The 21,034-nt window shown below is 46.5% G+C and overlaps 2 protein-coding genes across 6 annotated transcripts in view; one reads left to right on the forward strand and one right to left on the reverse strand.

Annotated features, from left to right (window-relative positions):
• The window catches only part of MKRN2 (makorin ring finger protein 2), a 38,114-nt gene extending 36,787 nt beyond the window's left edge, over window positions 1-1,327 (forward strand). For both annotated transcript variants that reach the window (XM_027523257.1, XM_027523256.1), the window contains exon 8: window positions 16-1,327. In XM_027523257.1, the coding sequence (XP_027379058.1) occupies window positions 16-153 (138 nt within the window). In that variant the 3' untranslated portion in view covers window positions 154-1,327. The remainder of the gene's footprint in view (window positions 1-15) is intronic.
• RAF1 (Raf-1 proto-oncogene, serine/threonine kinase) overlaps window positions 1,227-21,034 on the reverse strand; it is a 75,967-nt gene continuing 56,159 nt past the window's right edge. For 2 of the 4 annotated variants that reach the window (XM_027523252.1, XM_027523253.1), the window contains 15 exons: window positions 19,158-19,260; window positions 18,702-18,859; window positions 16,519-16,617; window positions 14,310-14,463; window positions 13,658-13,717; window positions 11,061-11,088; window positions 10,825-10,952; window positions 10,375-10,492; window positions 6,222-6,306; window positions 5,412-5,588; window positions 4,290-4,336; window positions 3,081-3,199; window positions 2,609-2,740; window positions 2,365-2,499; window positions 1,227-2,202 (listed from right to left, as the gene is read on the reverse strand). In XM_027523252.1, coding sequence (XP_027379053.1) covers window positions 2,059-2,202; window positions 2,365-2,499; window positions 2,609-2,740; window positions 3,081-3,199; window positions 4,290-4,336; window positions 5,412-5,588; window positions 6,222-6,306; window positions 10,375-10,492; window positions 10,825-10,952; window positions 11,061-11,088; window positions 13,658-13,717; window positions 14,310-14,463; window positions 16,519-16,617; window positions 18,702-18,859; window positions 19,158-19,260 — 1,687 coding nt within the window. In that variant the 3' untranslated portion in view covers window positions 1,227-2,058. The remainder of the gene's footprint in view (window positions 2,203-2,364; window positions 2,500-2,608; window positions 2,741-3,080; window positions 3,200-4,289; window positions 4,337-5,411; window positions 5,589-6,221; window positions 6,307-10,374; window positions 10,493-10,824; window positions 10,953-11,060; window positions 11,089-13,657; window positions 13,718-14,309; window positions 14,464-16,518; window positions 16,618-18,701; window positions 18,860-19,157; window positions 19,261-21,034) is intronic. The other 2 variants (XM_027523254.1, XM_027523255.1) reach the window with 1 other exon arrangement.

Here is a 21,034-nt window from a genome sequence, read left to right on the forward strand (position 1 = left end):
TGGCTGTCTTTGCAGTTCCTTAACTCTGTGCGGCTCTGGGATTTTATCGAAAACCGAGAGAGCCGGCATGCCCCCAGCACTGACGACGTGGACGTGACGGAGCTCGGGGACCTCTTCATGCACCTGTCCGGGGTGGAGCCTTCCGAAACCTGAAGAGCGGCCGCGCCCTCCTCGGGGGCTCTGCGGCCAAGCCTCCTGCCGCCGGGCGCGCCAAGCTCCGTCCACGGCGGCCCAGGGCGGCGGGTGCCAGAGTCAGTGGGGCTGTACTCCTCTGGGTCTCAGCCACTCCGTTATTACAGCCGTGGGAAGAGTGAAGGATATAAAATAACCTAACACGTAGATGGGGTCCTGCTTCTCTAGCTGCTATTGTAGTCGCCCCTCCAGCGTGGAGCTGCCCCTCCAGAAGCAGGTGCTCGGATCCCCAAAGGAGCCTCCCCCTTCAGAGGGCTCCTGTTTGAGCCTAGTGTGCGCAAACAGCGTGTGCTCAACACGGGATCTGCACCTTGCTTTTAGAACACGGGGCGCCGCACACCATACTTCCCTGGCTCACAGCTTGGCTTAGGGCACTCCAGTGCCCCAGGCAGGGCAGGAGCGTTGCAGCTGGATGCTCCTCTGAGGGGGGGGCTCCTGAAGCAGCAGGGGGCAGAGCAGATACAGCCCCCCGTTCAGGGTTTGTTTCGGGGCCACTGGGCAGATAACAACCTTGCGGACACGCCCCTGGCTCTTACCTGCTGGCTTGTGACCCGAGGGTCCCTGTACCCAGGGCTCCTGTGCACTCTCCTCTGTAAACTGGCTTTGTTTGAGTTGAAGTTTTATACAAATTTAACAGTACCTAAGAACAGTTTCTAGTTCTAACCCAGCAGTGGTCCTAAGGAAAACTGAATACAAGTGTCTCATCAATTGTGATTTTAAGAGCTTAAAATATTGTCAATCCCAGAACTCACTCCAAGCCTGAATTACCTATTTTTATAGACATCTGTAGATAGCAGATATTTTATAAACTGTATTAAAGTATGGGTAAAGGAGTCTCGCTACCTGAGTTTAGACTGCTTTTCTGCATAATTCCTACAGTTAACTCTTTAGTGGAGGGTGAACAGAGGTTGGATTCCGTTCACTCTGGCAGAGACTGGCCCATTTCCTGCTTCTGGAGTTCTGCTCCAGAAGGCTGAACAAACGGAATTCGATCCTGTGAGCTCAGGATTACTTTTAAGAGGAGGAAACAGCCATTAAACCTACATTTAATTTATTTTATTAAAATAACATAATTGAATAACTGTATTTTGTCAGGCGCGATAAAAACAAAATTAAATCCAAATTATCAAGAAAACCGGTATTCCTGGCTTCCTTGCACACGTGATGTGATGCAGAGACAAGGCTGGCCAGGCCCCGCCCCACGGGGGCTGCCCCTGGAAGACGACTCGGCAGGCTGAGGACTGCTCCCCGGGCGGGGAGGCCCAGCGCCTCTGGTGGAACCAAGCCCAGCACTGGAGCCCGTCAGGAAAAGGACGTGTCCCCTAGTCAAGTCCCTAGTACCAAAGCGGGCTCGTCCAGGCCGCCACAGTCCCGACAGCCCTGGGCCGTCTGGTGCGTTATGTGCAAAGCTGCCTGTTTGGCGCCACACCAGGGGTCTGCAGAGAACGCCTTCTGTGACAGCGACCCTCCTAGGAGCTGGCTTAGTCCATACGTCCCACGTCACGGCTGGTTTGCCTGGCACCTCATTTCCCCTCTGAGCGTGGTCGTTGCTCCAAAGACACTCCTGCAGCTGACAGCTGGGCCCAGCGTGTGGCCATCAGCAGCCACGGGTGCATCTGGAGGAGGTCAGCTCGTGAGCTCGGGGGCCACCGGGGGAGCAGGACAGACCAGCTGGCGAATGGCTTCCTCCTCCCGGGGCAGAAAGGGCAGAAAAGGCAACGTGAAGTTAAGGCCCTGTTGAGTGGTGTAGAAGGTCCTTAGCAGCAGCTTCTCGGAAGACCAGCTCTGTCCCCACAGAAAGGGAACAGACGGTGGTGCCTGCTGACCGCCCTTCCCGCCGGCAGCCCGGGCGCAGGCGCGGGGCTGCTAGAAGACAGGCAGCCGAGGGGACGTGGTCAGCGTGCAGGCGTTGATGTCCTCGGTGTGGGCCGCCCGGTGCAGGGAGGGCTCCGAGGCACTCCGGTTGATCTTGGGCAGAGAATGCTGGAGCAGCTCGATGGAAGACAGGATCTGAAAGAGGCGCCAGGGCGGTCTCGGGGGGCGCGCCGGGTGTCCCTGCAGCAGCTTCCCCTCGGGCCCAAGACAGACTCCCACCCCACGCACAGCGTGTCCAGCCGCCTCCGCGTCATTAGACCCGCTCTAATGCGCTGGAGCGCCTGGAGCCAGCCTTACCTGGGGAAAAAGAGGCCTTTCTTCCTTCACTTTCTTCACGCAGTCAGCTACCAGCCTCTTCATGGCTTTGGGGCAGTTCTTGTATAGCTTGCTGAGGTCTGGGGAGGCATACCCGCGGCCCACCATGAAGATGATCTGGGGAAGCAGCGGGGGAGGGCGGGCCGTGAGCAGAGCGCCTCTAACCCTGCCGCTCAGGCGGCGGCCCGGGCTTCCCAGAGCCAGCGGGTGGGCGCTGGGGACGCACCTGGTCGCGGTTGTTGATGTGGGAGTAAGGGAGCTCCCCCGTCATGAGCTCATACAGCACGATGCCGTAGGAGTAGACGTCGGACTGGAAGCTGAACGGGTTATTATCCTGCATCCGGATCACCTCTGGGGCCTGCGGAACCAAGTGCATCTGTTACTGGGCGCCCCAGCCGTCCAGGAGGCAGGTTGGCTGTCCCGGGGCTGAGCATGCCTGTCCTGTCCTCAGAAAGCCCTGCAGCTGCTCACCCCCAAGGGCTCCCACGCTCAGGATCCATGAGCTCAGAGCCCGACGTGAACCCAGCACCCCCACCACCCAACTCCACGCTGCGCTGTGTGCCGCCAGCTCCCTCCAGGAACCTGTGTGCCCAGGAGCTGCCGGCACAGGGCATGGCATGGAGGTGCTCTGGGCTCGGCTGGGAGTTCACCCCCGGCCCCCTGGTCCCCCACCCGCCGTGGGTGCCGAGCCGCCTCACCATCCACAGGATGGAGCCGGTGGGCTGCTCGACCTGCTGAGAACCACTCCAGCGTGACTTCACCGTGGCCAATCCAAAATCACCGATTTTCACCGTCAGGCCTTCATGGAGAAATATATCTCAATGCTCGTTAAGGACGCTAGTTTAGAAGGACGGTCCCGTTCCTCCTGAAAAGCCACCCTAAGTTCCCCTGGCACCGCCTCTCGGCCTCCTCTGCACTGGACCTGCGGCGCTGCCGAGGGGACCAGAGCGAGGGGCCCGGCCAACCCTGTCCCTCCCGCTACGCTCACAGGGAGCAGGGCTCCCTGCAGCCTGCAGGGCCCAACACCCCAAGACTGTGAGCACGGCCCCGCAACCTGTGCACACTGTCTCGGCCTGCGCCTCGCCCTCTCATGACCAAGGGAAACACCTCAGTCCTGAGTGCTGTCTGCCTTCAGACATTTCCCATGAGAACAGATCTGCCTTCAGACATTTCCCATGAGAACAGATACCGTAGTGACTTCAAAATCAGAACCAAACTTGCCTCTGTCCCGGGTAAAGTAGTCTGGCAGTTTAAGGCCGACGTGTGCGATCTGCTGATGCCCAGTAATCCGTACCTCCTTAGAATCTGGTGTCTGCTCTCCTGGTGTGATGTGTTGGCCCCCAAACCCACCACTAACAGGTTATTTCCTGCCTCAGACACACGCCCCAAGTAGGTCACATCCCAAATTCCAACCCAACACAACCGCTGTGCCTCCCACAGGCCAGAAGCAAAGCCTGCTCCTCAGAGGCTGGGGGCGGGAGGCAGGCGTGCACTTGTCTACTTCACACCCACAGCACAAGAACCGCCTTTATTCATTCCCCTTCTGCAAAAGCACATTAGAGTCAGAAAAGGGTTGATTCCAACGGTCTCTAAGGAAACCACTTACGTACATTTAAGAAAGACAATTTCAAGTAATAATTTTAAAAATCTTATAACTTTCGACTTGCATCTACTTTCTGACCAGATATAGTCCACAAACCAGAAATAAACATGAGACAAAAGGCCCATTCCCCCAAGTTAAATTTACCAATAAATAGCATTCTAAATTAGGCCTGTTTCAAGCATAACCAAAACAAGTATCTCAACTTTCGTGGAACTCTTTCCAAAGTCACTTTTGCTGAAGTAAACTTTAAAAGTCTTCTAAATTTAGAACTGAGCAGTCTGATGAAACCACCATCAAAGGATACTATTGGATTTCATGTCTCTGTGGATGATGTTCTTTGCATGCAAATAGCTGTGAAGGGAAAATAAATCTATTAAAACCAGTTTGAGAGACATTGGTAAAAAGCAGCTTCCTTCAAATTACATCAAAGAAGCAAACCACTTGGAAGGCCTGACTCCTAGGTGAGGCATTATGCGGTTGGCCAAAATGTTAGTTCGGTTATTTGTTTACTTGCATCTTACAGAAAAGCCTAACTGAACTTTTTGGCCACCCAGTATGGGTACTGGTCCTGCCCTGGTTCAGTGTGGTCCCCGTTAGGACTCAGACCTGAAAGTGAGGCCACAGCACAAACAGGAAGGGTCGTCTTTTAGCATCAGTTTTATTCAAAAGGTAATTCTGACAACCCAGATGTCCATCAGCTGACAAGTAAAACCGTATCTGTACAGCGGACTGTTCTCCAGCCACAGAAAGGACTGCAGTACTAACACGCTGCAACGCAGATGAACGCCTCAAAAACGTGCCAAGGGAAAGAAGCCAGACACAGAAGACTTCCATCTAATTAATCTTGAAAATGTTCTAAAATTAGATAGTGGTAATGGCTGCACAACTCTGAATATACTGAACAAACAAAAAAACCTCAACTCTAGGGGTGAATTTCAGCTCTAAAAAATGAGTCACTAGTCATTTCTGAAAACATATACCATGCAAATTCTGTATGAATTTTATAAGCACAACAGGAGATTTTATAAACCACTTCCAAGCACAACTTTAGTTCAGGGAACTTCAAAGGAAAACAAATTATCGGAAAAGTGACATCTAATAAACCCTCAGGTGGATAAACCACACTGGACGGCTACGCCTCCGAGGCGTGGTGCCCCCCAGAAGCCGCCGGCCTGCTCTGTGTTCTGGGATGTCTGGCTGAACTCTGAGGGCAGCAGCTGGAACCTGAATCTGAGCCCCAAGCAGGTAGACAGCTCAGGCAAAGAACAACTTTCTCGTTCTTTCAGTCCACCCCACGGGTTCACTTCCAGTGGGCAAAAATATCACAGAATCCACTTAACAGACTTAGCTTTCCCTAATCTTGGTTGTGATTTAGGGACAAGGTGCACAGACCCCAGACCTCCTACTCGTCAAGCCATCCACTCACTCCATTCCCTGAGCCGTCTGCCGGGCAATGTCAATCAGCTGGAACATCTGGAACTTGGTCTCCTGGACGTGCAGGTGTTTGTAGAGGCTGCTGCCCTCGCACCACTGGGTCACTATCGCCAGGTTGTCCTTCGTCATGTACCCCATGAAGAGCAGGATGTTCACGTGCCGGGTTTTGCTGGAGGGGGAGGAACAAAAGGCTCTGCGCTTCTGCAAACAGGGAGGTGCATCCTGCCCCCGAGCGCAGCCGGTGTGCCCCGATGCCACTGTGCCGACAACCCCGGGGCTCACAAAGCAAGCACGGCAGACTGCGCCCACACAGCCGCTGCTCTGGGCTAGCAGGGCGGCCGCCCGGGTGCCGGCCTGGACGGCAGAAAAGGCATCCCCTCCCAGCAGCACAGACCCACCAAGCTCCCCACAGGGGTCACAGGGACTCCATCTGCGGAGCCCATCCATTCAGCCTAGTCCTGAGTCTAAATAGGGACTCCACAAAGACTGAAAAGCTGATGGTTTTGAAGTCCAAATTAAGGCCATTTGGCTATAAAGAGTTCTTGGAAATAAATATGAAAATAGAACCTATTTCTCTCTATGTCAAACCAAAACCCAGCAACAGAATCTGAGCTGTTGAGGTGGTGAGCCCAGAAGCGGGGGCGGTGGAAGGCTGGTGTCATCAGAGCGGCTCTTCTCAAGGCCTAACAAGCACAGGAGCTGGAAGAAGGTTCCACTCCTTTCCACTCGAAAGGGAGCTTGCCCCCAGAGGCAGGTCCCGCCCGCCCCTCCAGAGAGCCGCAGAGGCCCACTCTCCACTCACCGGAGGACAGCCACCTCATTCCTGAAGGCCTGGAACTGCTCTGGGGTGGGGTCAACGACCTTCAGAATCTTTACTGCAACGTCTCCTGCAAATGAGTTTACAGTCAGTGCAGCTGAATGATCTTAACTTCATTTTTCATGTACACTCGTCTGAGGAAGAGATAGTGAATCCCTTATTCAAAAATCACAGCCCTACACAGAACAAATACTATGCCAATTTCTGAGTTATTCAAGAGGCTGAAAAAAAATAGGTTATACTACTATCCTTAAAATTCCGCCCCACAGGCCTTGAACCAGCTCGGTTTCAGCTGTTCCTGTCAAGCCTGGCGTCCCTGGTGGTGAGGTGACCGTCACAACCTGGGCCCGTGAGGACGACAGCAGCGGGGTGTGAGCCGCCCAGCAGATGCTGAGTCTCCGGGGCCAGAGGCTGGTGCCCAGAAGCGGGCCAGTGACAGCCCAGATGCTCCTTGCACAGATTCAAAGATCTGTATTGTAATGAAGTGCCTCTGCCTTCAATCCCATTAGAAACTAGTCCTATCGATGACCTGTGATCGCTCACTGCACCCTGACGTGCCTGCCTTCATGGGTCAGCACCTCCTTCCATCCTCACAGCTGCCCTCTGACGTTAGCATTGCTGGCCTCACCCTACAAGGAACGCACAGAGGTTCGGTCAGTTGGCCAAGGTAGTACTGCCCAAAAAAGCCAGAGCCAGGGTTAGAACCCAGTCCAACAGCTGTACTTATAACTAAAATACTGTCAATCACTCTTCCTGTAACTTCAGAAACATCCACAGAGCAATTCTACTTTATAGGTACGGCTGATTCAGAAGCCACTTTCAGAAGAGTTATGTCGTCCTTATAATAGTAACAATGACAAACTGCCTGAAGCCCTATGGGGACGCCAGCTTTCAGGACAAGCGATCAGACAGGGGGAGTCCAGCTCAGCGGCACCTCGGAGGCAACCAAGTCCCCCACATCCCGAGCCCATGCCCGCGGCAGCACCCCAGCACCTCTGCTGGGGCACTCGTTTCACTTCTGAGGGCGCCAAATGGTAGAGAGATGGTTCTCATGACAGATCGCTGCCCTACCATCTCCGCATCATCTGAAAGTGAAATCACCTAACAGCAGCTTCCACCCTGGTTCCTAACCAATTTCCTGCCACATGAATTTGCAGAGGGCCCAGGCTGCCTGTGGACGGCAGAGATGCACTGTGTGTTCAGAGCCGCCTTCTACCCGGGCAGACAGAGCTGGTGCACCGTGCGGCCCCGACCCCAAGCTCTGATGACGGACAGAGGGACGAGAGTCTTCTGGGTAACTGCCCATTCTGGAGCCCCTGAGCCAGGACAGAATGCAGGCGAGGGCGGTGACACAAGAGGGGAGCGTGTATGTCAGCAGAGAGGGTGGCGGTCTTCGGAGGGAGAGGGGACGTCAGCCAAGGGAAGAGGCAGTTTTGGACGAGGAACGCCAGGAACACAGTGAGGTGAGGGGGAGGAAAGAGATGCCAGGAAAAGGCTAGCGTGTGCTGTGACGCCTGCAGTCCAGGAGGGGGGGAGTCTGCAGCACGGGCGCAGGCTCGGCACAGGCAGAGGTGACGGGAGGCCTGGAAGGGACAGAGGCCAGAATCTCGTGAAGGTGAACCGGCTCAACGCGGCAGTCAGCTGAGAGGCAGGGCCGGGGTGGCGGAGGGACAGGCTGGGGAGTTTGCGGGCGGGAGCCAGGCGAGGCTGGCCATCCCTCAGGGATACCGCTCCGCGGGCCTAGCCTAATCGGGCACGCCCTTAATATTCAAGGATGAATCTGAAGTGGGTTTTTTTTTCTTTTTCTTTTTACCTTTTTATACGTCAATTAACTTCCCTGTTTTAATCATCTGGGATTGTCTAAAACTTACTATACACAGCCCTGCTTTCTAGAACAGAAACAGAGTGAACCCCATTCCTCCTCTTCGTACTGACTCAGTCAAGATGAGCCTCAGCCTGAGGCGGGGCTGGGGGTCCCCACGTATGGCTCCACCAGCTGCAGACCTCACACGCAGCCCCTGAGTGTCCTTGGTCTGGGATCTGCTGCCTCTTCTAGCCCTGAGAGATTGACCCTGCTGCTAACAGTTTGACAGCTTCAGCTGCTGTCTTCATCACTTTTAATGCATTTTTGCAATTAGGAGACCCCAAATTCACACTCAAAAAGAGACTCGGCTCTCGGGCCCAAAGAGTCTCTTCTGTATGTGAAGTCAGTGGGCTCCGTTCACAGATCTGAGGCCTTCCACCTTGGCTGCTTTAAGACCTTTTCTTATTTTTTATTTTTGTTCTGCAGCTGGGCAAAATAAAAAGCATTTAAAAATCACCAAAACAGCTGTAATTTTCAAGGAATCTAATAAAACATATTATATACAGGAATCAGAAAAGCATGGAGGGGGGGGGAAGGAAGCAGGCATAGCATAAAACATTCTAGAAATCATGGTTTCCTTGACCCTCTCCTTCTTCGTCTTCATTTGCAGACCACATCTTGCTTTCTGAGAGGCTGACCTAAAAGTCCACAGCTCCTCACTCCTCTGACTTTTGAGACTCTTAACTGAAAAATTAGAATCCTAAAAGCATTAGATGTTATCTACATTCTAACGGTTGTCTTTATGGAAGTAACACTAGTGCAACATACCTCCTTACAGTAATCTACAAGCTCATAACTGAGAGAAAATCTACAATCTCAAAGGCAGTACTGTGGCAAATCTAATGCTCTAAAAATTATGAACCCCCAATAAAAATGCTCAATAGGAGGAGGTTTAAATTGGGGCAACACTTAAACTGCATGTACTGGCTTCTGGCAGAGGCTTTAAAATGTACAAAAATGATAAAATGCTCCTAATTGAAGCATTAAAAGAAGTATTTTCTGCTCTACTTCCTGCAATTACGTACAGGCTTGCTGTCTCAGATATAAGCACTCTATCTCACAAAATTGTGTTTTTCTTTTCTAAGGGATCACCAAGACATTTATGACATCTATTTACAAAATATTCAGCAACAGCATAATTTCTCGGTGACCTGGGAGGCAGGCCAGAGTAGTATATTAGATGCAATTTTCAAAAGGAAAGGAATCCCCCTTCATGTAATTTACAAATATTCAGTCCTTTCTCAGTTCTTACAAAGAACCAGAGACTTGTCAGATGATTAGTTATAAGTGGAAAACCCATATGTTAATAAGCTACTCGCAACGCTGCAAGTGTTTCTCAGTTGTTAACAAGTTGAATCTTAATGCTCCAACACATTTTATGCTCATGACTTCTCTCAGCCTTTGTCCGTTTATGTGTAAAGATAGACATGGTGGCACCCAAGGTAGAAATGCAGGCACTCTAGACTCTGTGTGTGGTTTTGTGAGGCTTTGTTGGTCTGCTTGCTTGCCTTTTTGTTTTATTAAAATCTGAATTTAGGAGAGATGTCTTTTGGAGAACATGTAGCATTTTCAAGAAAATACTCTATCTGCTGACATTTTAAAGGCAGAGGCAATAAAAACCTGACAGAGAAATGTTAAGTGTGTTGCCAAAATAAAGAAGCTGTGGCTACAGACCTTAAAATACAAAGTTTCTTCCAAGTGACAAAGTGTTTCCATTCAAATAAGAACATCAACTCCATACAGATTCAAGAATACAGTCTGTGCATTCCTGTCTGACAGAGGTTCCCACAACCAATTTCCAGGGCAGAGCAAAGAAAATCTGCCTTAGGAGGCTCAAGGCTTTACTGTGTGACTGTCTGACCATGGGTGTGCCAGTTCCCCTTCTTGAGACCTTGCTTTTCTGCATGTAAAATCTCTAAGAGCCTTGCCAGTTTTAACTTGCTGGAATGCATGACCCTAACAGACTCTTAAACACATTTAAGGAGCTTCAAAGCGTGTCCCTCCCAGGTTGACACTATCTAGTCAATTTATAAGAAAGAAGAGACTGTGACATTCGACTATAGTGTTCAACCCTTGTTCACCGATTTCAAGTTATCCTGAAAACTTTTTTGTACCAATTATAGATTGTTGAGTCTTACAAAGAACAGTATGCAGTGTCACTGAGACAGAACAGGTACCCTTGGACAGTGCTGCTGTGAGCCCACCTGGCCCTCTCTGGACTGAAACAGGATTTCACCCTGGTAGTTGGTGGGGGCAAGGGGGTACCAAACTTACCATGCCACTTGCCCTTATAAACAGTCCCAAAGGAGCCTGATCCAATCCGAGTGGACAGCATCACTTCACTGGCTTCTATTTCCCAGTAATAGCTCGAATCTCTCTGTCCACGAGGCCTCTAAAGCAAGCACAGATCATGAATATATTCCATGAATGGTTAAAACTCTGTTGAATGAGGGTGTCAAAGAAAGGATCAACCCAATCCATCCATTCCCAGATCTTTTAAAAATACCTATTACTATAAGTCTAGTTTTTGCCATTTGAGAAAATACCATTTTAGTTGTGCCCTGCCTTGCAACAAACCAGCAAGTTTTCCAGGGCAAGTGTGCCAAAAACAGCACTGACATGTATAATTAGCCTTCCCCACCCCTAAAATTAACGGCATCCCCTTTTCTGACTAGGCTTCTCTTATGGAACCCAGACATGCAGGGGGTGCTGTGGCGCACTCACAATTTTGTTCTTCTCCTGGGTGCTGGAGCCTGGCGCCCGCTCTCTCTGTGCAGGCGCAGGGGTTTTGGGCTGTGACCAGCCTGTTGGGCTCAAATTGTTGGGACTGCTGGACAAGGCTGAAGGGGAGCCTTAAGAGACAAGACAAACAGGATCCACTCATGGATAAGCCAACAGAATATACAACAGCATAAAGAGAAAGAGCCCGTTGCTGTCTGCTAAATGACTTAAGCAAGTACCTGATTCACTGTGACTTCGAATTGCATCCTGAAACAGAAAAGGAAAGCATCAATTTCTGCCCTAGAAAAGACGTTCTCTAGGGGACGGAGAGGGAGGATAAGGATTTACAAGAGCAAAAGAGATTATAAAATCTCTAAATCACAAAAGGTCTAGTTACATACACTAACTTTTCTTTGATTCAATTTATCAAATGTCTGTGGCCAGTATCTCCAGGACTGTTATTACATATTAGGAGGACTGATGCTAGTTTCTCATACACGATGGACATGACATTCTTTTTGCTCTGAAGAAAGCAATGCACACAGCAGACTAGTACTCTTTAAAGGAAGGCTAACAAAGTTACTATCAAGCTGAGAGATTTCCAATGGTTGGGGATCTTGCTCCACTGAAGCTCAGAAAAGTACTCTTTTTCAGCAAGGGATTCAGTGCCCAGTTCATTCTTACTCCCCCAGGAGTTAGATTTGCGAAGGGTAAGCACCATGTCTACATACTTTATCCAAGCCTGAAATCATGGAAAGCTGGGAGAACCGTAAATCCCCTAGTCTGAAACCTACATTTTACACATAAGACAACATATGGAGACAGGCAAAGGGACACGGGAAGGGCCACACAGCCAGCAGGTGGCAGAAACGGAACTGAAGATAACCACCCGAGGGCCTCGGCCAGGAGCACATCACACAATGTTCCTCAGACCTTGCGGGTGAGCTCGGAAATGAGCCACATTCTACTCAGGTGAGAGCTCAAAGGTTACCTTTAGAATTTATTAGAAACCGTTTAGTTGGAACAGTGTGGATGACAGGGCCCTCCCATGAGGCCTACATCCTCATTTTATAAAATGCTCACTTGGAGTATATCAATGACAACAACATAAAACCACTTCATCCCCATATCCTCGAAAAGGACATTTTTCTTGGAAGTCCTACTCTGTTTTGCTTGTGTAACCACAGATACTTTTTTCACAGAATTATTACCAGAATGCTCGCGCTCTGTGGTATCTTTACAAGAGATGAGAGAAATCACAGGCCAAGACCCCCAGCGTTGGCAGCCCCATCTTCAGAGTTTACCAATAAAGCCTGGTTCTAGGGTTCCCCAAACTGGTCAGTCTTCAGAATTACCTGGAGATGTATGTAAGAACACAGATTCCCAAGTCCCTCCACCAGTAGAACTGATCTAAGAATGTCTAGGAGAAAAGGTGGGAAATCTAGGAATCTGCATGCTTTTAAGAATGACAAGATGACTGCCAGGTGGACAATCCTTTATCCCAAAAAAACCTGAATTTCAGTAGAATATTTAGAGGCTGTAGTTTTACTATTCAACTAATCTATTGTTTTCAGTCAAAGCATGGCACAACGTATTTTTATTGACCAGAATTATATACCCCATGCATTAGGATTTTTTCTTAATGCCATAGTAATTTTCTTCCCTGTTTTTCCTGTGCTAATTTCTACAGCTGGATTGACTTGTCATCTTGAAATCTAAATATTAAAGAGAACTAAGATGGTTTATACAAAGCAAGAAAGTGTACTTTAAAAATGCTGAATCAAATTTTTAAAACACAGGAGTCAAAAATTTGCTTTGCAAAAAAAAAAAAAAAAAAATTTGCTTTGCTTCTGAAGTACAGACAGGATTAAGCACAACAGGTGTGCCAGTTATTCTGCTGCTGCTGCTGCTAAGTCGCTTCAGCCATGTCCGACTGTGCGACCCCATAGACGGCAGCCCACCAGGCTCCTCCGTCCCTGGGATTCTCCAGGCAAGAACACTGGAGTGGGTTGCCATTGCCTTCTCCAATGCATGAAAGTGAAAAGTGAAAGTGAAGTCACCAGTTTTTCTACAATTCAAGAATTTTCACTTTTAATGTTCCCTCTAACTATAATAGTGTGTTTATACAAGAACAGATTATATATCAGAAGAAAACTGGTATATTACTGGCTATATTACTTGTATATTACTGGTAAAAACTGGCTCATCATAATAAAATAATAAGATTCATAGTCTGCATACACACCACCTCACAATAATCGTGTGATAACCAAAGTGCCCCTAAACGACCAATGTAGACCCCACACTCAAAGGACAAGTATATTAGAAATGACTTGAGGTCTGAGTATGGTGAGCTGTGTCTGAGGTCGAAGGTGGCCCTTAGGTTTTTCAAGGACCAATTCAGGATGCAGACAGCACAGCTGTCTCTGATTTAAAAAAAAAAAAAAAAACCTCGTATCAAAGGATTTTCAGGGTATACCAACCAAACTGACACATTTTGTTTCTAAACAAAATGCAAACAGATAGTGATGGTATTCAATATGAAGTAAATAAACTAGCATTAGTCTCTGGTTGAAAATTATTTTTAAAGAACAATTTTTAATACCCTTAGACTCAAAATCCCACCTGAGAAACTGATTTCACCTATCAACAATACCACATATGGTATTTTTTTTTAACTCCTAAACATGCTGCTGCCAAAAAAGAAAACATGAAAGCAAGTCTGATAAGAAACATAAAATGCAGTGATTGTTTCATTTTTGACAGTCTACTGTCTGACAGTCTAAGAAATCCTGTTAGTTTATAAGAAAGCAAAGGCATGAAGAAGAATACCTACTCTTCCCCTCACACAAAATCGTCTGGACCACGCCCTGGGAGAAGCATTCAGGCTGTTATTCTAGTCCAAAGCAATGAGAAATAAGAAGAATAAAGAACAAACGAAGTATTTTAAGTGTATTCAGTTGTTAATAAAGATGAACCAGAAAGCAAACCAAACAAACAGAACATACCATAAAGCAAAGCAAAGAAAAAGCAGTTTGAAAACACTTGCTTTGGGTACTTTCATATATCCCTAAATATCTGCTTATTAAAACCTTAGGACTCCACCCTTTTATTTCTAAATAAAATCACAAAGTCTTTCAGAGAGTTCATAGTCCTCTATCACTATTATTTTCTTTTCCCCACTCCCCCTCCAAAAAAACAGGACTCTTTATTCTAACTTATCCACTAGTTCACTGAAATTCTCTTCATATCTAACCTGGAAAGAATGAGCTCAAATGTTAACATCTCTTCAGGAAATTTCAGTTCTCCATTTGAATGATATACCAACAGGATTATTAAGCTAGTCTGAGGATACAGTGAATAAGAATTCGGAAAGTCCAGGGGCCTGAGAAACTGCTGCAACATTCCTTACCAGGTTAGAAACCCAGAGCTCTCTGACGCAACTGTCAGCCCGCCCGACGGCGACTCCTGCCCCCGCGGGCCGTTACCTCGATCATCCTGCTGTCCACAGGCAGGGTGGCGCTGACCATGTGCACGTTGGGCGTGGACGTCGACCTCTGCCTCTGGGAGAGGGAGCCTTCAGAGGAGGGGCTGGAGGCGCTGAATGTGAAAGCATGGGGTGTGGAATATCTGTGCTGGGAACTAGGCGACAAAGAGAAAGAAAAGTCCATGGCTGACACTCGGGCCTCTGGAATGGAAAGATCTTTCAACTACTTACTTCATTAACATACTCGGGACAAACCCTACTTACACTATGACCTTCGACAAAAGTATTCCTTTCTTTTGTCAATCTAAATATGCACCATTAAAAATTTTTCTTCTGTTGAGGTGCCTCTGCATGCAAATTTTTAAAAAGGAAATAATATACATGCTCAGAATTCACGTAAAAAGAAATGGTACTTCAATAAACCACGTCTACAGAATACGCCAAAATTTTAGACCATCTCAACACCACCCTCTACAATTAAGCTAGCTGGAACTTTCCCAGGTTCACTTCGAGACTAAATTAGAAAACCTGAAGGAAGATGTCTAACCGTCTTAGACCTGCCCAGCGTGCCTGCACACAGGCAGCACTTTACTCATGGGCATCCTCTCCCCATAAACGGCTCACAAAATCAATTACAATGACTTTGATTTTCAGATCTGCATACCTCTGACGTTCATCCCTGGCTTCTTTTACCCAATGCCACTCTCCCACCAGCCAAACTGGGAACATGCATTCAGTGTAACACTGTCATTTGCTCAAAAGATTACTCTGGGTTTCGTTCAGACAAGGTTAGCACCATGCATGAATTCAAGGGATGAAAGACTTTTTCAAGAGAAATTGTTCCTCGGCCTTGAAAAGTTGCCTTTCCAGGCAATTCAACATGAATGGCCTCAGAGGCCTGGCTTCTTCTATCTAAATATTCAGAAGCAAGTAGTTTTTCAGTCAGACATGCTTTTCAAATTATCAAGAAAAATAAAGGTCATTGAACAATACATCCAAGTATCATTTCAATACAAATTCCTTATTCTAAGATATGCTGCCTTGAATCATTTCCATGTTAGTTTTACAAAGGCCATTAAATATTATATGACTACATATAAATTAAAGTCAGATATTTTGGGCAAAGATGTAGAATTATTTTAGGTTCCAAATTCATGTGTAAAACTGAGTGAGGCATGTGAACTCAACAAAACTTATTTTAAAGTTGGAAAACAGAATAAAGACAGATTATGTGCAAACTTACAGGCACATTAAAATGGATTATTTATATTAAAAATCTAATTAGATTTTTTCAAGATAGCAGTTTATTAAACATCATGGTTTTAGCAATGCAAGGCCATAATAAGTATTTCAAAGTCGAGGGTCTTATTTTTATTGAATCACCGTATATCATTTTGGGACCCTTTCCCTGAGGCTCACTGCATACTGACAAAGGCAAATCTCAAAGTCTTTAAAATGTAATGAATGGATAAAGAAGAAGTGGTACATATATACATGAGAATATGAGTCAGCCATAAAAGGAAAAAAACAGGATCATTTGTAGAGATGTGGATGGATCTAGAGTCTGTCATACAGAGTAAGTCAGAAAAACAAATGTCAAATATTGATGCATGTATGTGGAATCTAGAATCACGGCTCCAAAGAATCTATTTGCAGGGCAGCCCTAGAGACACAGACGTAGAGAACGGACTTGTAGACACAGTGAGGGAAGGGGAGGGTGTGATGAACTGGGAGAGGAGGACCGACATATATACACTACCGTGTAAGACAGACAGCTAGAGGGCCGCCACTGTACAGCGCAGAGAGCTCAGCTCTGTGAGATGATGGCCTAGAGGGATGGGATGGGAGAGGGAGGGGATACCTGTGTACACACAGCTGATTTACTTCACTGCAGAGGGGAAAGTAACACAACATTGTAAAGCAATTACATTCCAATAAAAAATACAAAAACAAAACACACAAATGAGATATAACGAACACACCAGGATACCAGAATTAATTGTATTCACTTTCCAGAATTTAAGAACTAAAGGACTACAAAAAGAAAGTTCCACATTTTGCTCTAACACCAATGCTGAGTTCCACAGAGGCTGCACAGAGTGTACATGGAAAGAGACAGGAACCCAAGGGAACTCCTGTCCTCTGTGTTCACAATTTCAATCCCATCTGCCCCAGTACAACTTCCCATAAAAGCAGTAGGTGCAAAGTACCCAGGAGGTATCCGGGAAACAGACTCTCGCATCCGACGCATCGTCAAAGAAGGCAGCGCTGGGACCCCGCCATCACCAACAGTGGAATTTGGGAACAATCTAAATGAAATCAGAGAAAGACTGGTTTACAGACTTGCAGTAGTGATTTTACAGTCAGCCTACTTGGCCTTCCAAACTGAGCTTCTCCTCATCACACTTTCCTGGACCATTTTAGGCTACTCAGAGTAAGTTGCTGGCCAGCTATTTCTTATTGCTCACGTCTCCTGGGCCACAGGATCCCGGAGGGGAAGAGGATTCAGACATAGCAGCTCGGCAGTCCCTGATCAACAACCAGGCCTCAGAATTGAAGCCAGGGAGGAGACTCAGGAGCCCCTCAGAGCGGTGGTCACTTTCTCTCTCTGGGTTTCAGTCTTATCCTTTCTACTGTGGGCAGTTTGGAGGGGACGTGGATGGGCATGTCGGTTATGATGAGAGCCAATCACATTCATCGGAGAAGGAAATGGCAGCCCACTCCAGTACTCTTGCCTGGAAAATCCCATGGACGGAGAAGCCTGGTAGGCTGCGGTCCATGAGGTCGCTAAGAGTCGGGCACAACTGAGCAACTTCACTTTCACTTTTCACTTTCCTGCATTGGAGAAGGAAATGGCAACCCACTCCAGTGTTCTTGCCTAGAGAATCCCAGGGACGGGGGAGCCTGGTGGGCTGCAGTCTATGGGGTTGCACAGAGTCGGACATGACTGAAGTGACTTAGCAGCAGAGTAAGTTTTGTAAGTAGCTCAAATCACGTCCAACTCTTTGCGACCCTACAGACTGTGGCCCGCCAGGCTCCTCTATCCATGGAATTCTCCATGCAATATTGGAGTGGGTAGCCATTCCCTTCTCCAGGGATCAAACCAGGGTCTCCTGCATTGCAGATGGATTCTTTACCACTGAGCCACCTGGGAAGTCCACCAATGGACTACCAACCTAAGTGACTGGCTTAAATGACTACAAAACGTGGACAATCTTGACCTGCCAATGAACACAGAGTCTCTAGTGTGCATTTCTAGGAAATACTGGCCTAATGTCCAACTACATCGAAATAGTGTTTTTTAAAAAATCTATATATAGTAGGGCACTTTGTAACCTAAATCATATAGCTTTTCTGGAAACATTCTGTCTCAGAATTGCACAAATGGTAAGACTGAGGTATGAAGGACAGATCACCGTCAGCACCAAAAGTCATACATAGAGGAAAAGTGATATTCACATCAACTGGGCATCTTCCCTCCATGAGATGAGCACTCAGTGACTGGAAAGCTCATGCGTTCTCACATAAGGCTCACAAGAATGCTGCAGCCAGGGGATGCCCTCTTCTACAGATGAGTGAGCCAAAGCTCAGAAGTAATGACAGTTAGTTAATGCAACAGTGAAATTCTGACCAGTGTCTGCTGGACTCCAAAGTCTGTGCTACTTACAAAGTTCTCTCTGCAAAAGAGAGAAGTTCTCTCTGCAAAAGCTACATGTGACTACCACGAAAGCAAAACAGGTGCTCCCATGATGGCTTCATGATAACACGCCTCTATTTTTCTAGCGCCCTCAAAAAGGGGTAAAGTGCAACTCCAACGTTTCCTGTCCGTGTTCACAGGTTTTAAGAGGTGCTCTGGAATACTTCTTTATTAAACCTTACTAAAAAAAATAGTTTGTCTATATGGAATATATTTGAGTAACTGGCTTGTCGTCAGAGGGACATATGTGTTTAAGGTTACTGTAAAATCATTTGAAGACTACTGTTTTCCCTAGTTTGAGGTGAAGAAAACAGCACCAACCATACCTACTACTCCTTCTCTGCAGAAGAGGTCTTGTCAGCATTATTTAATACAATACAGAGGAGTGTCTCCTAGCAACCCAGTAAACCCTGGGGGCTCTCCATGTCAACGTGCTCTTTGTCTTACAGAATCACAGTATATCAATCTCTAGATGATAGTCCTCCCAGCTGTTTTAGAAAGTTGTATACAAGCCACACTAAAACTTACTGATTTCAGAACTGTCATATTTCTAAAGTAGATCATTTCCAGATCATGATAATTCACTTAGAAAGTCTAAAACCCAGACCTGTCAGTCAAATACACAATATGCACCCTCCAAGGGGGTTTATACCTCTCTATCCCCTTATATTCTTTGAAAAAAGAACAATGCCTTACAAGAGCTGTCTGATATTACTCCAGTCCACACACATAGTGGGTACTTTGGTGCTACAATGCTCGTGAAACTTGTAGCCACAAGTCTGACATCTAAATCCATTTAGCAAGAACTTCTGACAGATGTCACAGAAGGCAAGCTTCAGGAAGGTTTTCCGAGCCTGGAACAAGAATACAGGTGTGTAAATTATGCTGAATAAAAGACAAAATAATTTCCTCCTTGGCCCCCATGAGGTTTTATTACAATGGAGAATCATACTTCCAACATTTGTAATAAAATTCATACATAGAAACTGAAGTACATCTGTGATCTAGTGAAACCTAAACTGCTTTACTGTAAACAATAATAGCACAGCTTTAAACAATCCAACAATATACCTGCTTATTATCTGAGAAATTCCTACTGTGCCAGCCAAAGCACCCAACATACCACAAAGAGAGAAGAGATCCGCCACTTACAAAGTTGTGTGTTGTGAGGGGAACATGATCCAGGAAATCCACTTGAAGTTCCTCTCCGATCAACGAGGCAGCATCAGTATTCCAATCTAACCGTGCTTTTTTACTAAAGAGGATTTTTAAAAGCATAACACAAAAGGGAAATATTTAAACAAGGTAAAAGAGTTGAATACCAGTAAATAATAAATACCATTTAGCTCATGCTACATAAGCCCCATACAACACTAACATTTAATTCATACAACAAATCCATAAAGCAGGCATTCTTACCTCCATCTTAAAAACAAGAGAACTGGGGCTCTAAGAAGGTAATTTGGCTCAAGGCTACACAGAGTTTAAAGACCTATTTGGAATCTAGGTCAGTCAGACTCCAAATGGGTACTCTTAGAATAAAGTTTTCCTTAAACAATGCAATAAAACAATCTCATAACGAAATCTGCAATAAATTGGACATCTTTAAACATTAGAATCCTATAAAAATCCTATAAAACGGGTTAAAAATATTGTGAGAGTAGCAAAATATAATCTTCACTAGCCTATTTCACTCTTGAAAATAAGTAGAAAGGAATCACAAACGAAATGCACTTTTTCTATTAATAATGGGCTCAACTCTGTAGAACTGTTTATAAATATAAACTGAGGAAAGACTTAAGTGTCTTAATATTTACTCTGAAACTATTCTTTCTGTGCCTACACGAGACATAAACGCAGGTATATGTAAGTAAAAATGAATGCCCAACTCCTTTCCTGTGTCCTGTGCAGTCCATCCGGCCCATCTCCTGAAGGAAGAAGACCCTAGGACAGGAAGAGAACACTGCGTACACAGCGCCATTCAAACCTCTCCCTTTACCTACAAGAAGCCTTCAGAGCCATTTGTCTGATTATCTAACAGGAAACAATCCATTCCTTAATATAATTCCCTGAACTGGGTACAGGAAACCCAACATGACTCCATTTCGCCCTAGTGGCGAAGATGAGAGTTGTGCTGTCTTCTGATCAGCCCTCAGGTACTCTCCACCCAAGGGAGAACTGAGGATGGCTCCAAACAAACGTGCCTGGACCGGGGGGCTCAAGCCCCCCCCACCATCTCAGCACCCCAATATCTAAGGAGCTCTATGCATGAGCCTGGGGACCAACCCGCAATTGTACCCAGACAGAGCTGCCATCTGCTTCAAAGATTTGCACTTCAGCAAAAAGCCTCCGAAGCTGAAAGGAGCATCATCAACAGATGACTTTATGCTCACCCTTCTGAGCAGACTCATTCCCTAGGCTCCTCTCTCAAACTAGGGAGTACCTTGAAAAACAGAACATGCAAGCAAAAAAAGAAGGGAAAGTTAAGGTATCATCCCAGATTTCTGGGGAGACGATAACAGGTAACGGATAGTCACAGACAGCTCTGATGCTTCAGAGTATTTATTATTATGACTCCTAGACTGTGAGATGATGTCTCTATCTTTCCACCATCATTAGAAATAGGATATTCTATGGATCATCCCTGAAGCAAATTCTCCTGCATCTTTTACCCCTGTGTCTATCAAACTGCTGGGATTTAGTAGAACTGAATAAAAATGAGTGAACTGTAAAAGTTTCTCTCTTACAGACAACATTCTTTAACTATAAATAATAAGGCAAACACTTTCTGAGTACCCGTTCTGTTAACTGCCTTACAGCAAATACAAAAGCCTTGCTCTGAAGAAACATACCATCTGACGTTACTGCTTCCTTCTGTGGAAACAGTATCCAGCACCTAACATGTATTTTATTTTCCAATGTGATATTTAAGCAAAATGTTCAAGGTCTTGGTATCTTACTTTTCTAAGCTGTCTCTTTATAAACAAGATATTCAAATATTCACTGTTCAATAGGAAGCAAGTACTTGT

Source organism: Bos indicus x Bos taurus, chromosome 22, assembly GCF_003369695.1.
Source record: "Bos indicus x Bos taurus breed Angus x Brahman F1 hybrid chromosome 22, Bos_hybrid_MaternalHap_v2.0, whole genome shotgun sequence".
Classification (NCBI taxonomy): domain Eukaryota; kingdom Metazoa; phylum Chordata; class Mammalia; order Artiodactyla; family Bovidae; genus Bos; species Bos indicus x Bos taurus.